We start from the raw sequence: 15,672 nt of genomic DNA, 5'->3' as shown, positions 1-15,672 counted from the left end.
TCTATTATATAATGTGTATTTTTCTTGACATTATAAAAGACGTTATCAGTCCAATCCAAACAGGAAAGTCATAAAGATACTAACCAATCTGAGAAGGTGAATTTTACAACTAAATGATTATCTGGTAGGAAATCATTAAGGTATATTGCTAAGTAGGACTGAAATGCTATTTGGAATGCCAACCACAGTAGCAACTAAAGTGTTAATTATCAACAAATTCTACAGTTTGTGTTATGTTAGATGCAGGATCTTGTATCTGAAAACAACTCTGAATCAGCAGCCATTATTAGATCTAGGTTTGTATCAAGCCACCATTCACAGGTTTGCAGAATGCCTTCAGATATGCCCCCAGACCAGTGTGTTTCTAGCATAATTTTCATCACAATTAACTTAACTTTTCAACTATAAACACAGACAGTGAAGGACAATGATTACAATGAGATCACCATGGGTAATTTGCACAACTTTGCATATTCAGGGATTCCGCAAATGGTTAGTATTGCTGGTGTTATGTACAAGCATCAAATTGCCCTATCCTGTCTCCTGTTTCTTCTTTCAGTGTTGATGACCTCTGGAAAAGAAGGAAAAAACTTCCTCCTCGCTCTGGCTTTGGTGTCTTCAGAGTTGGGAGTCCTAAAATTCATCCTGGATTTAGAATATGTTTCAAAAACATTGTTGTATGCCAAATCCTATACTGTGAAAAAGAGCATAAATAAAATGGAAGACAACTTCATACACTATACATGCATTTTTGTTAGTGATGCAGCAAACTTTTATGTTGAAAAACCTCTAGTTTTGTAATACGAGTCAGTCACCGAGGATTGTGAATCCAGGCTCTGAGACTCCACACGGCACAGAGTTCTATGTTAGCAACTTATATTTCAGCACTGGGGCCAAAATGTGCCCTTTCAATTCTACAGTTCAAAAAGAGTTAGCAATAATGAATCTGAAAACAATTACAGATCTGAAATTTTATTTCTGCATTCCTCACTTTATTTCTGGAAACTTGGACTTTATTCAGAGAGCCTCAAGGTATTAAAAGACAAAAATGAAGAACCTAATTAGACACAAGTGAAACAGCTAACTAAAACTCCATGGAGCACAGGAAACGATTAAATATTTCTATTTTAAAAAGTACATTTGTTCATACTCTCCAAATATTTTTGTCCTTTTAGATCGAGACTTCTTTGCTCACCAAATGTTTAGGTAAACATTTTTGTACAGCGTCCAGCAAAATGGAAACCTAAATCCAATTAGATTATTTATCAAAAAACCTTAATACTATCATTTAATACTCAAAAAACTCCGACAGTCCACCTGTAAAATGCTCAGAAATTAAAATCTTATGTGTATTCAATTTAAAAAAGTCAACCTATATCACTTGTAACCTTAGACTATTTAAGATGATTGTGGGAGCTTGTATGAGAAATGCTAACCTTCTGAGTTTTGTAATCACAATGAATTATGGCAAAGATCATCACAGTTCAAAATCAAAACACTGTGGCTACCTGCTTTCATCAGACTATCAGGTCCTGCCCAGTTTTTGACAAAAGTTCTCTTAAAGTGGGAGTAACCAGTCTGGAGAAAACCTTCATTCCATGACTTACAGTATGTACAGTCTCCATACTAATATACACACAAAAGCAGTTCATATGAAAATAAGCTGCTACTTAAGCCAAACAGAAGCTATACTGAGCTATTCTACTAATATAAAATAGGTCTCATGTACTTCGTATGTATAGTAAAACGAGGACTGAATCTGCGACTCTTTGTTTACAGTAACATATTTCAGTTTTTTGATTTTGTGCCCTGTAGGAATATGGTTTTTATTTTACTATTGATTTTTTTAATCAATGAAGCCAACACATATTCCTCTCTGTCAAACACTTAATACACTGTGAAATATAAAAGGCACTTTAAGATTAATTACTCTCAATTATATTCCAATTCTGCCTCTTCTGGCTTTAAAAGCAGTCATATTTGTCAATCACAGGTTGCAAGCATTGCATTGCATTTGATAAATTAAACAGCAGGATGATTGAAAATGCAGTTGTTCATCAGTGGAAGGTAAATGACTTATTTCCAGATTTCATTATTTGAAGATAACACCTTTTATCTACATCGCTGCATTTTTATGCAGCATTCATCAGTTCCCATAGACATTCAGTCATAGAATGTGATTTGCAAGAATATCTGGCTTCTTGATATTCGTAAAACTGGTCCAGTTTCATATAAGTCCACCTATCAGGATGTTATTAGTTCAACAATATGAACGCGCTATTCAGTGCCACGTTCGATTTTCTTTTTCAAAAGAAAACATAAAACTATATCCAATCTCAACATTTCAAAGAGAGTTCTGCTAAAAATGCCCCCAAACTGTATTTTGTCCTAACAGTAGGGTTGTAGCAAGTTTTTCATAAGTTTCTCAGAGTTCCAAACTAACTCAGATTTCCTGAGGGGGCAGCAACAAGAACAATGAAAGATCTCTACAGACATACAATGGAAATTATGCAAAATTCCAACCCAGGAGCCACACCAAAAAGTCCTAACTGGCACTGTGCACATCAGGGACCACATGCCAACCAGAGTAGGATGCAGTCCAGCTATTCAGCTTCCTACAACCCGCATCCATGTGCCAAGAATTCAAAGTGAGATCAAAATCATGTTCTACGTCTTTCTTTTCTTGTATCAGCAGTGCTTCTAAACAAAAGCCTTAATGTAAAAGTGAAGAGTTCTTATAACAGTACCTCTTTTTATACTTTTCATCAGCAATCTTAATAAGTAATCTCAACTAATTTCACATCATATATGTCATGAGCTGAGAAAAATGTTAGATGCATTTTGTTTCAAAGACAAAGCAAAATGCTTCTCTTCTGTACTGAAAACTACATTCTGAAAAGAAAATTACTAGAAACTTAAAAAACATATTTTGTGATGGAAATGAAAAGAATACATTAGCTATTGCCACACTTCCAGGCATGAATGCCAATAAAACCTCTAAGCTTCACACAGAATTGAAGCCAGTGTTTCAAAACTAGCCACAACACCAAATTCCTCAGAAAATTCTGAATTTGAAGCTGACCAGAAGCCTTGTGTCATAGTCCTCATGAATCACCTAGAAAGACCTAGAAGAAAGTTAAATAGATTTCCTATCCAATTGTTCTAAAAAGATTTATTTATCAGGATCTCAACCCCATATAGTAGAAGCAGCCCAGTCACAAAGTCTTACAGTACAACAAGCTAACAAACATCTATTTCTCATCTATTTCTGTTGTGCCAGAAAGGCATGACCAAAGTCATGCAGGACTCACCAAATTAAAGTCAGGTGCATACTCAAAAAGGTAATGATACATTTTTACTCAGGACTCTGCTGAATCTAGCTAATTTAAATAGAGTTGACAGTGAATGAGAAGTGAACCTGTCCAGCAAGGGAATATACGCAATGAAAGTTACATCATGAGTTCTAAAAAGTTCTAATTATAGTTGAATGCCTTTTCATTTTGTACTCAGCTAACTAGTTCATATGAAATCAAGTAATGAAATCTTCATCTTCCTGTATATGGCAGCTTAAGCAAATTAATAGGTCATTGCTATAGTGTTCCTAGTGGTCAGCTTTATGTACAGTACATAAAGCTGTGCTACAGGGGAGATACCATTCTCCTCATCTCTGATGGCACATAACATTTCAGAATCAAATACTAAAAAAACTTTAAGAAATAAGCTTTTAAGAATAACTCTGACTGCAAGATTTGGTTGTTTGCAAATTTTCAGGTAAAAAGACGGACATACAGATCAAGAACAGCATGCAACAGCCTACATATTAATAAAGTTCACGAAAGTATACTAGACCTCAGTTTTGCCTGTAAAGCTGAATCCTAGACAAATGCATGAAAGGACTAATGGTGCACAGTGTACAAGTAGCTTCTGTAATTTTGGAGGGAAAATAAGCAAAAACGTTACTTACAGATTTGTCATCTGATCCACTGGCTATAAACCGCCCGCAAGGAGATACTGCAATTCCACATGGATGGCAACGGCTAATGTGCCCTTCAAAACGACGTTCACACCTTCAGAGAAATGTCAGGAAGTCCTAATTAATACCAACTAAAAACTAGCTAGCATTTTCATACAATCTTTTTGCATTCTCATTTTTCTTTCTTAGTCTACAGATATACTAAATCCACAAATTAAGGTTTAAATCTCTCTGCAGGAAGATTTTGACAAAACTCAAAAGGCATTACAGAATATCATCTATTAAAAATAAAACGAACACACAAAACTACTGCAGGACAGTGCCCAAAGCTATGCTTTGGATTTGTCTAGTTTACAAAGATAGACAGAGTATTAGTACTTAGAAATGAGGGGCTGCAATGTCTACCATTAAGCTACCCCTAATTAGCCATTTAAGCAGGGAAAGCCAAAAACCCCCTGCATTTGGAGGAAGGTGCTATGAAAGCCAGCCTGCTGTGTGAAGCTTAGAAATCTCCTTCAAGCAATTACCATCCAATCAAGATCCAGTACGTGGAATCCAAATATAAATAATTATTGCTTGCTTTTCTTATTCCTTAATCTGTATATTTAATCTCTGCTGCTCTGTTTACATTCCTACACCATGCACTAATTTACTGGATCTTGTAAATTCAAGAAAGCCAATATATCAATGAGGTTCCACACCGATAAATCTAACCACCTACAAAATAACTGCAGATAACTTGCTAGTTATCTGTGTTAATACAATCCAAAGGAAGGAATGCATTTAAATTTAAAGCAAGCAACTGATTACTTGCTTTTAGAGTTAATATTGCAGCGTAGCATTGTAAAGTAATTTTTTTAATAGCTGAGTACATTCAGCACATTGGAAGAAATAAAGAATTTTTTAATGAGCTGAAGATTAACATTCATCTAACAAACAACGGTACTGCTTTAAAGAATTGTGATAGCTTAGTAATTATGATACAGCTGAAGAAAAAAAGCAGTATTTAGAATTCTGTTTCCATTTTAAAAGCCATTCTTATATGTGTAAAGCTTAAACAGTTTCCACCACGCTGAGAATGATTATTTACAAATGGGTGCCTCATTTCAGAGCTTTATTTTCATACCCATGAAAAGGTGTCATTTCACTACAGACTTATAATAGACTTCTTTTGTCTTTTTTATGGAAGCTATCACACTACCTTTCTCCGTATTAAAAAAAAAAATGCATATACCATTATACAACAATCACATATTCTTACTATTACACATGCTAGGTCCTGGGACAAATTTGAGAGAGTGACATCTCCGGTCAGCACCTGTGGTACACTCTTTTCCCTGGCCAGTGAAATCACAGATACTGTGTTAATCTGACTGACTGAATCTACTTGCAGAAATAGCTAAACTGTTATACCACAGTGTTCCTTTTTAGAGCCTCATGTATCTCTAAGAATGTCAAGCTGATATCATTCAACCACGTGAAAGAGGCATACTTTCTGATGGAACCGATTCAATGGCTATCATCTAGTAAAGCATAAAAAAGAAACTTGTGAATGAGTGAAAATGCATCATTTTACAGAGCCCAACTTGGAACTTCCACAGACAGTATACATATATATATAGCTAAAACTCTGCACATCAGAACTACTGATTTCAATGGACATTTTGAGCATACAGCAATACAAGATCAGACTCTTCATCTCAGGGTAGTTCTACCCGAAAACAAAAAAATGCAAAATAAAAAAATGTAAATGTAAAAAGTGTAAATAAGACAATTCAAGAAAACACTGTGATTCAGAGAGAAGTAACTTATAATCACAGTAATTGACAGGCTTTAAGATGTAAAAACATTCTCCCACCTCAGTTTGCACACAGCTCTTGTATTAATGATAAGAGACTTTCAATTACCAACAGCTACATTCTGTCCATTGAATAACCTACCTCTCTTCAAGTTTCATACTGTCTTTAAAAGAAAATAGTAACTACCTCAGTTTCCTCTCAATTGCAGCATTCCAACATATACGACACTTTCAAAGAACTGCGCTTACTGGAAATTAAATAACTTAAAAGAGAACCTAAAGGACAATACATGCTTCCCGTACTTCAGTTTTGCTCCACAGCTTTCCCGTTCAAGAATTTTTCTGTCATTTTTCAATAAATATTTACTTTGCATACATTGCTCTCAACATTTACATCTGACTAGACAGAAGGCCTGTCCTTAAACATGACAAAACGAGAATCTTTTACGCTCACTATTTTAAAATCACTGTTCAAGTATGTGGAGTTTTCACACAAGCCACTTCCTGAAAGCAAAGGTGTTTGTGATCTTCTAATTCCCCCTGGCTTTTCAACAAAAGGGGAAACCCTTTCCATGTGAATTTTATATATCTTGTAGACATTTTCTTGTTGATGTCTTACAGCATTCAGAAGACATATAAAGATATAGCATCCACTTCCTTCGAGAGGATGGTTGGGGAAGTGAATCAGAGGAACTTATTAGGGGGCTTTACTACCCGTTTAAGCAGTAAAGGCATTCTTGTAACTTTGGGCAAGTCTTTCCCTCAAATAGCTTAGCCAGCCAGCCAGAGAGAAATAAAAATGAAGTGCAGAAGCGTAAGCATCACCTGCCTGGTAGTCCTCTTCACGGCTAGGTGCGGCCTTGCCTTCATCTGGCCATTGATTTTTCACTCATGTGGTGTCTCCTACCAAGCATTATTCATTGTTGTGTAGTAACAGGTCTCTCCCAAAACTCGGCCCCCAGTCACATTTTCTCTTCTCCCTTCCAGATTCCCAGCTGTGTTTGGGAACTTCAGAGTCCCCCAAAAAAAAAAAACAATATAGCCCTGCTCAGTACCCTTTCTCATTGTCACATACGGATAACTCTTCAGTTCCTTTTTCTTATTGTTGTAAAACACAACGGCATCCAAAGAAATACATGTCTTCATAAGAAAAACAAAAAAAATTCATATATCCTCTATCTCTTCTGAAAATGCTTTCAGAATCATCCCTTTTCTTCAGGTAGACCACTGACTATCAGGACTACTTCCCAGTGCTTAAGCCCTCCTTCTCAGTCCTTATAGAAGCTAACTTCCCCAGTGAGGTTTCTTCTCCACAGAGGAGTCTCCTGATAGACCACTGCCAACAACTTCTTTTCAAGAGAATTTAAGTCCTCTGCAGCTATGCCTGTAAACTCAAATTCCCTACCTATTTCCAGGTGGATGCATAAGAGCTAATAGAACTCCCAGGCTTCCACTGGTCTTTTCTCTGCTACACCACAGCCATGTAAAGCAAAGTTTGAGTCATTGGACGTACCATTTTCCCCATGCTAGCGTGTTCACAGTAATAACTAACATGCTGGATTCTATTTCCTTAGTTGTTTTCCTATTCAACTTTTCCACCATAATCAGAGTGAACATTCTGGAACAAATATAATTACCCCCACCATAAAAAATCCTACCCTAAGAAGACATTTCAAAATGCTGAGTCCAAATTAATTTTCCACAGGGTCTAGCAGAAACTTTTTTATGCAATCTATTAACTCCAGATATTGTCAGGTACTACAGTGATGGAAAGTGAAAAAATCTTACAGTAAACAGATATATATTATGTGTACAATCTTAGCTTATTCTAGGAGTTCTCTTACTTCAGTCATTTTTGAAAGGTGTTTTTTTTTCTTTTCCCGTGGCTTTTTAAGTAACAACAGGTGGTGATCAAACTTATTTTGGATATTGCAAGCTTAGCTTGGCCAGCTGGCACGCTGTCCAGCCTCCTAAGAATGCTTCTCTGGTCAGAGCTTTTCAGGGGTTACCATGACAAACATCTGGTAATTGTATAGGAGAGCAAACAGCCAAATTTTCTCTGTTCTCCATTGTACAGCTTTTAGTATACATTCCAAAATATGAATCTTTTCATGTCACAAACAACTTGTAGAAAACATGTTACATTTTTTCTAATATCCTGTCTTTGTAAGAGAAAGATATTAGAATGGCGCATATCTGCATAAATCAGGGAATACTCTAACAAATAAGTTTATTTCGTTCTATTTGTTGTATTAAGAATTAACTTTGCTGCAAGCCAGAGATTTCTTTTTTTAAACCGCTTTATCTTACATTCTATTGCTGGGTCCCTGTGCAGTAGTATTAGTTCAGCGATCCTTAGTTCAGAGTACCAGCAGGTTCACTGAGGCTCTATGACAATCTGTGTAGAGCTTGACTGTAGCAGTAGCTACCTCAGATGCTCTGTACGTGTGGATCTCATTTAAAACGCACACTGCACCCTTCAGGGAGCTCAACATGTTTTTACTAACAGTGACCATAGGTTCCCTATCCTGCTGGCCTTCACGTATGCCTAGTCCTAAAGTTGGAGGAACTCCAACCACTGCTTATGTCTTTCTCCCTCAGGATACAGATAACAAGAATCAAAGCTCTGGGAAACAAGATGGCAAGTCACAGGATCCTCACATTCAGAACAGACTGAGAAGTAATAAAACTCCGAGCATGTGTATATGTGTACCTTGCAGTCTGTTCACAGAGGAGATGGAAACTGAAAAATATCTGGAAATTGAAGGCCCACTCACTCAAACCGCATGTCTGACCCTAAGGATCTCACTGAAGTGTAATGGTTAGAAAATGTATCAGATGAGTTCCATGTGGCTGCAGGAATTCTACTAAAAATTGTTGCCAAGGGAGCTTAACGATCTAGTTGCGCAGGATCATAATACTAGTTGGAGACATTATCTTAAAGTGAAAAGCTGTCTTTATACAATTGGCAAATCTTTTCAGAGTGTGAAAGAGGCAGAAACTGATTTTACCTGAGATTTTCCATTAAAGCATTACCACAAATCTGAACGACCTGCAGAAGAAATTCAGTATGTCCAAGTAGTATAACAATATTCTTCAATATCTTCATTTGAGGTTCAACAAGCACCCCCTGCCTTTTCCCAGAAAGAGATGAAGAATGGCTGTTTTAGCAGCAAGCGCTCAGAGCAGCTGAACTACTCCTCAGCTGTTCAGAGTATGAGTCAGAGACAGGCAGCTGCTGCCGCTAAAGGCATTAGGTGTGGGGTTGGGAGCTCCTCCCAAAATCTTGCCCCTGCCACTCTCAACAGCGGCAACAATAACCTACAGCTGTCACATCTGCCTCCCCACCCTAATCATAGTAGCAGCTCAGCTCTCTAAATTGGGCTTTTCCCTGTCCATCCCACCTCTGGGAAGATAATGAGCGCATTTGAAAGCACAGCGCAACTGTCCCATTCCTTTTTCCCAAAACAATTCCCAGTTTCAGCTGTCCAGTTCCATCCTGCTCTTTCCCTCGACATAGCAGCAGTTGTGTCAGCAGTATCACCATCTCTAGGGTTTTGTGCAAGTACAGAAGAGTGAGTTTGACAGGGGCTGATGTAAAGAAGGTGTGCCAATTTCCTCAGAAATTCATAGAAACTGTGTCTTCCAGGTGAGCTGGAGATATAAACAATTTTTGAATAGATATTTTAAGACTAAATATCAAAAACAGGCTACAGCTACAGCTGTAGCTACAAGCTACAGCTACAAATGCAACTCATGCCTTGTTTCATCTCATCTGCAAAATGCTAAGTAACTTAAATTAAGAAGAAATCTGCTGTTGATGCAGGACTTCTCTGATGAGGGTAAAGATAGAACATTGCTTTTCTTAGAACATGAAAAAGCCTATCTGCACAGCTCTTTGCTCCCTCCAAAATATTTCAGTGGGATAATCTCAGAGAAATCAGTAAGTCTTTACTCAATTAGTCATCCAATTTGTTGATCTCTATTGATTACTGTCTTATTCATATACTGATTTCTCTCAGAATCCAGCAATTTATCATCACATCGCTTCCTGGCACCGAGGTATTGTATTATCTTAATCTAGTACTATGTTAAAAACCTTGTATTATCTTAATGTGTTCATATAATACTTTACAGAGATGTATATGTACTAAATACGTTACTATCCCTTTCAGAACTGGAAGGAATTAGTTTCAAGTTAGGAATATTGCTTAGATTATTAATCAGCTTTTATTTGTAGTTAATACTACACAGACCACATGCTTGATAATTATCCAGACAAACCCATCAGCACTTTTTTTGAAGCAGAAACAAAGAAAAGCATTACAAGGCATTCCTTAGCGTGCATTTTACAGAGCTACGCACCTTACAGGAGAAATAAATACAGTGGTAAATATGCATGTCAGGGGAGCAGTAAAAGCAGGACTGCCCCACGAGGGGAAACAAGTCACAAGCGGAAAGGGACCACGGCACAGATGAGGCCTTCACTGACCAGAGCATCACGCCAATGTATCTTAACAGGGTGAGCAGAGCAGGGTGCTGATAACAGAGTCCACTAGCAGTCCCAGATAAGGTAAGGTGATGAACCAGGTCCAAGGTCCACCCAGGGAGACCAGTCTGGAGCAAGAGGAGATGGGGCCAGAGAGAGGACTGGAGGCAAAGCTACTGTGTGGGTCCAAGATGCATCCTGGAGACAGGGCTGGAGATAGGACTGGAGGCAGGCTATCTACAAGGTAGGTCCAAGGACCATCCAGAAAACTAGGCCAGAGACAAGACTTGAGACAGGTACACCTATGACATAGTTCAGACAAGGACTTAACGCCCAGGCCTGAGCTTAAATGGAGCTCCTGGACCAATGGGCAGAGACTGCATGAATGGGGGTCTAAGACTGGTCAGGGCAATTATGGCCTAATGGTACACTCAGGGCCCTGACAGTGCAGTATGTAGCTTGACTTAAGTTACATCTGAAAATCTGAGACAAAGCCAGGCCATGCAATTAGTGTCCTAAAGAAGGATGAAGCCATAGGACACCATGACTTTAGCCACAATTTACTGATGAGCAGGGAAAGGTCCACTGTAGTAACACCAAACGGCAGAAGGGCTGAAATCTGCCTTGGGGAAGAAAGGCTTTCATTGCTTCATATTCTAGAACATCTCCTGTGAATGTGACGGCTTGGAATAAAACATACAAGGAAAACAGTAAACTGCTGCAGAAATCTGGACAGCTGATTTTTCTCCATATCAGCAGCCAACCATGAAGATGAGGATATTCATGTAACTTTGATAGTGAACATGAGGTGATTCTACAACTCAGTGTCTGATCGATAATCTACCTCCATTTGACAAAGGGCAGAAGGCAGCATTTTGAATTGATAGTTACCTCCTAAAATCATGAATGGAAGAAACTTCCTGTGTTCTGGATATTACAACACATGGAATTATTTAACCTGCAAATGGGAGGAATTAAGCAATTGAAGGTATCCAGACTAGTAAAACAGACATAAACAAAGACTGTCATGTGAAATTTAACATGACAAAAGAACATATTGAAGCATCTGGTTATAAGACTACGTGGAATATGAGAGCATCTGCTTCATTTAGGGTATCAGATCAAGGACCTTTTCAGTTCAAGAGGAGTCATAAGTAACAGGGAAAGCAATAAACAAACCACATAGATACACAAAGCTGATAGACAAGGGATAACAGAGACAATGATAAAGACCAATCTCCAGTCACTAATTTACGGGCCATCAGGAAAATAAGGCATAGTTTTGGAGAAGGCCAACCTGGACTTTTCAATTGATAAGAAGGGGGAAACAAGATGAACTTGAGGATTTTGGATATTCAAGGGGTGCCTGTGGGACTATGTAAAACTTACTAAGGAAGGTTCTGGGGTAAAGCGATTGGGAAAGAATAAAGAGGGGAATAGAGAAGAGGGGTATAAAAGGGCCAGTCATGTGCAAGCAGTGGCTGGTCAGTACGCTTATCTGACTAAGCCCTGTGCCTGATCAGCACAGTTTATCCTACCCTTTTATTAAATCCTATCTTTCCATGTAATCTCACTCTCCACCCCATGTGTAAGTGCTGTGAGGAGTAGCTGCCAGCAACTGGAGAGGTTAGAATGAGTGAACTCAGGCCAGGAACTGAGTCAGACCTCAGGTGAAAAGGCCCTTGTGTCTGTGGTGCCAGCAACTGTAGTAAGTGGGAGTTCCATATCAGCAACTGGAGGGGCTGAGGGTCTCAGGGTCAGCCACTGGAGTGGGACCGGGGGTCACAGGGCCAATGTGTTCCACCTGCCACCTACTGTGAGGGCCAGGGTGAGTGATGTACTGAGTGAAGGTCTCAGCGTCAGCAGCTGGAGTTAGGTCCATGGGTCATAGGGCCCAGGTGCCTGGGAGACACCTACTGAGAGGGGGAGAAGAGGGGCAGAAGAGAGGCAAAGCATTTATATTTTTGCCCTAACCTGGAGTGTTGGAGGGTGTAATTTGCTAGCAAACTTCAAGCTGGACTAGCTGGAAAGCAGGAGGCCCAGAATCCGGGTAGGGATATTATATAGGCAGCAGGCCTGTACTGATGTCCAAGAGATCCATGAATGTGCATGTGCTTGTGAATACAGAGAGTGAGAGTGTCCTTTCACTAGCAAACATCAACCATGACGTTAGCTGGAGAGGAGGATGGGGATTTGACTATCTGTGTTCAAGTGTTATATTAGTTCTGGTAGTATTCTGGCAGCACTTCATCTGTGGCAGTCTGTGGAGCTGGCCATATCAGTGTCTTCAGTGTATGCATGTGTGCGTGCATGTGTGCGTGCATGTGTGTGTGTGTGTGTGTAAAATACACACTTCGCCTCACTATTGGTTGAACTTCTGAACATGAAAGTAGCAGCTGCATGGATAGCCCTGGATTGGAGAGATCCCTGGGTCCTGGAGCCTGCCAGAGGCAGCAGCTAATCTTATAACATCCCTTAACACTGATATTTAGTCTAGGCTGCAATTTGGAGTTGTTTTGTTTTTACTCTAACAAAAAGGAATGCAGCAACAGACTCCTGACTTCAGAAAGAATCGTGATGTCTCCAAAATGCGTTCAATTGAGAGAAGGCAGAAGGAGACAAAATAGTAAAGTTTCTTATGTATTATGGGCAATTAGAGTCTATAGTGTTTTATCTAAAGAATAATTAGATTCTTTCAAAAAAGCCTTTGTGCATCAGCCTTTTGAACCAATCACCTCCTGATAATTACATGTTTGTCTGATTCTGTCTTGGTGACTCCCATTTCTTCTTCTTTTTGATTTCCTCAGATTCCCACGTACTTTACAGTCTAACTCCCTTGTTCACTTGCTTCCAGCTTGGACTGTGGATAAATATTTTCGTTTATTCTCCAAATAGTTGTTCTTTCAGACAAGACAGACTTAAATTGCTCTTCAAAATATCTTGGAAGCTGATTAAAGGCTATTGTCTTACGTCAATGCATATATTCACAAAGCCTGATAGTTCATTATCCTAAACTGGAAGAATAGTAGCCAGACCAGGTTCTTCTTCCAAAGAGATCTATCCTCCTTGGTTCTTTATTCATTAGTCTACTTTGTAGAGACTCTGGAGCTTTTCCTAGCTACAGTTATAAAGGAAGAGGCGAATGCAGGTGAAATATAAAAATATTCAAAATTTTTAGATGGAACTTTACAAATCCATGCATTTCACATTAAATGAAGCAGCAGTCTGAGTACTCCAAAAGTCACTAGTAGTGTCCAAGATTCCCTCACTTATTGGCAAGATGGCTTGGCTTTGTGAGGCTGGCTGACAACATCAGAAACTTAAAATGCCTTTTCTTGTACCACCTTCAGAGGAACCTGTAAGACTTTCTGGCAGTCCCTGAAGCAACCTTGAAATGCCTCCAAATCATCAATAGTCAAAAGGACAGATGGATTCACAGCTTTATCCAGTAAAGATGATGACAATGGAAAGTGCAAAATAGTCTTACAAACTTCAAGAAAAAAAAAAATAAGCTAAATGAATTTTCATTGCAAAAAAAATTGTTTTGACAACACAGACAAAATGGAAAAATTATTGTGGAATTCAAAGCAAAAAAATCAATACCTTAAAAACCTATAAAGCTCCAGGCCAGAATAAAATGTTTGAAGGATCAAAAAAAGAACTTGAGCATTCTGCTCTGATTCCTCAGTCCGTTACAACAGAAGGAATGCATGTCGGAAGAATGCAAAAAGGAACCTTAATTAAAGACACTGAGCAAAAAAAAAAAAAAAAATTAAGAATCCCAGGGAAATTGTGCACAGCTACTCTGAAAAGAGTTTCCCATGCCTTCAACTGCAGCTTTCAAGAACACCACACTGTGTTTTTTTCTTTCCACTTAATTAGAGTTTTGCACTTGGCAATATTGTTAAATTAAATAACAATAGATAGAATTCACTGAAGTGCAACAAGAAGATTACACAAAAATAAAACATCTTCCACTGTGGATGTCTGAAGCAAATATTTAGAACAAAATCAACAGAGAATAATGTTGAAATCTTAGAGGTAGTGTTATCACCCACAACCCTGCAAAGACTACAGATCAGAAGGTGGACTTACCTTGACTATATTTCAAGAATACTGGACAAAAGTTTCTATAAACAAGCCCTATTCGGGTAAACCCAAAGCAGAAAAAAGAGAGGTCATTCCAAAGGGACCATTCCAAACATGGTACTGGCTGATGCAACAACTTTACAAATCAACAGCTTTAAGAGATTAAAGGAACTGGCCCAACAATAAGATTGTTTAGGAACTAATCTCTCCTGTAAGGACCCAACAGTGCAAGAAATGTCCTGGACTTCACTGGACAGGATCTATGAACAAAAAAGGCAAGCATTTTCAAACTGCGTAACTGTACAGTAGACCTAACACTTCAGTGGATACTTCAGTGGATACATTTTCAAACTGCGTAACTGTACAGTAGACCTGACACTTCACTGGACACTTGTTCCAAGTTAAGAAAGAGCTTTCCAAACTCAGCCGTTTTAAAATTATGTGAAAAACACCTGGTGAACACATTAGGAAAAAGTGAATAGTTTTCTTCCTCATAAGTACTCAAGAACCAATTTTAAAATATAGTCGATTCAACTTTTAGTCAGAGCAATGAGAAAAAATTTCAGTTGTAAAAAGATTTTTTTTTTTTTCTGAAAGTTACAAGCAAGGGAAAAATAGTGATTTCTATATTTCTTCTCTACATTAGTGACTATCCATAAATACCGCATAGTGTACAAACATACATATCTACAATATCTACTCTGCACACTGTAAATATGAGTCATTAAGGACTTAAATTAGATTTTTTAATTTGGTTAACTGAAGTCAGCAGACACTAGAATACACTGACTCGGCCAAATGAAATACGGAGCAAGAATATAAATAAATTATTCCCCTCTTCCTAGGCCGTATTCATTTAATTGATTACCCAGATTTTACACTTGTAACTATTTTACCATTCACTTGCTCTACTTATATCAGTATTTAAAGAGGAAGAGATAGAAGAGTGATCTGTGAAAAGCTGTCTACTTTTTCACTACTCTTTTAGAATCACAGTTTGAGCAACTTATTAGAAAAACATAACAATGTAACAGAGTCCAGACTCAGCAGTCTTTAGTTTCATTACTTTCTGACATTCAGGGCAGGTAATACAGCCCTGTTTTTGGCAAGAACATATATGCCCCCTATAGGCTTAACAAATTCTTACCAGAGAAATTTGGAAGTAATTGAAACAATCATTGAGCATTTCCTAAAGAGAAAACTTAATACTAGAAAAAATATACTACATATTTCAATAAAAATATGTTTATATATACACAAAACAAACATGAAAATATTATTTAAAGCATAAACATCTTTCCCATCCAAACTCTTTTTCTTTTA

General features: G+C 38.1%; 1 protein-coding gene across 3 annotated transcripts in view; it reads right to left on the bottom strand.

Annotated features, from left to right (window-relative positions):
- WDR27 (WD repeat domain 27) overlaps positions 1 to 15,672 on the bottom strand; it is a 145,140-nt gene that overhangs the window by 79,407 nt on the left and 50,061 nt on the right. For all 3 annotated transcript variants that reach the window (XM_009680961.2, XM_068939113.1, XM_068939114.1), the window contains one exon: positions 3,965 to 4,067. In XM_009680961.2, coding sequence (XP_009679256.2) covers positions 3,965 to 4,067 — 103 coding nt within the window. The remainder of the gene's footprint in view (positions 1 to 3,964; positions 4,068 to 15,672) is intronic.

Source organism: Struthio camelus, chromosome 3, assembly GCF_040807025.1.
Source record: "Struthio camelus isolate bStrCam1 chromosome 3, bStrCam1.hap1, whole genome shotgun sequence".
NCBI classification, from domain to species: domain Eukaryota; kingdom Metazoa; phylum Chordata; class Aves; order Struthioniformes; family Struthionidae; genus Struthio; species Struthio camelus.
This window is presented reverse-complemented; position numbering and strand designations above follow the sequence as displayed.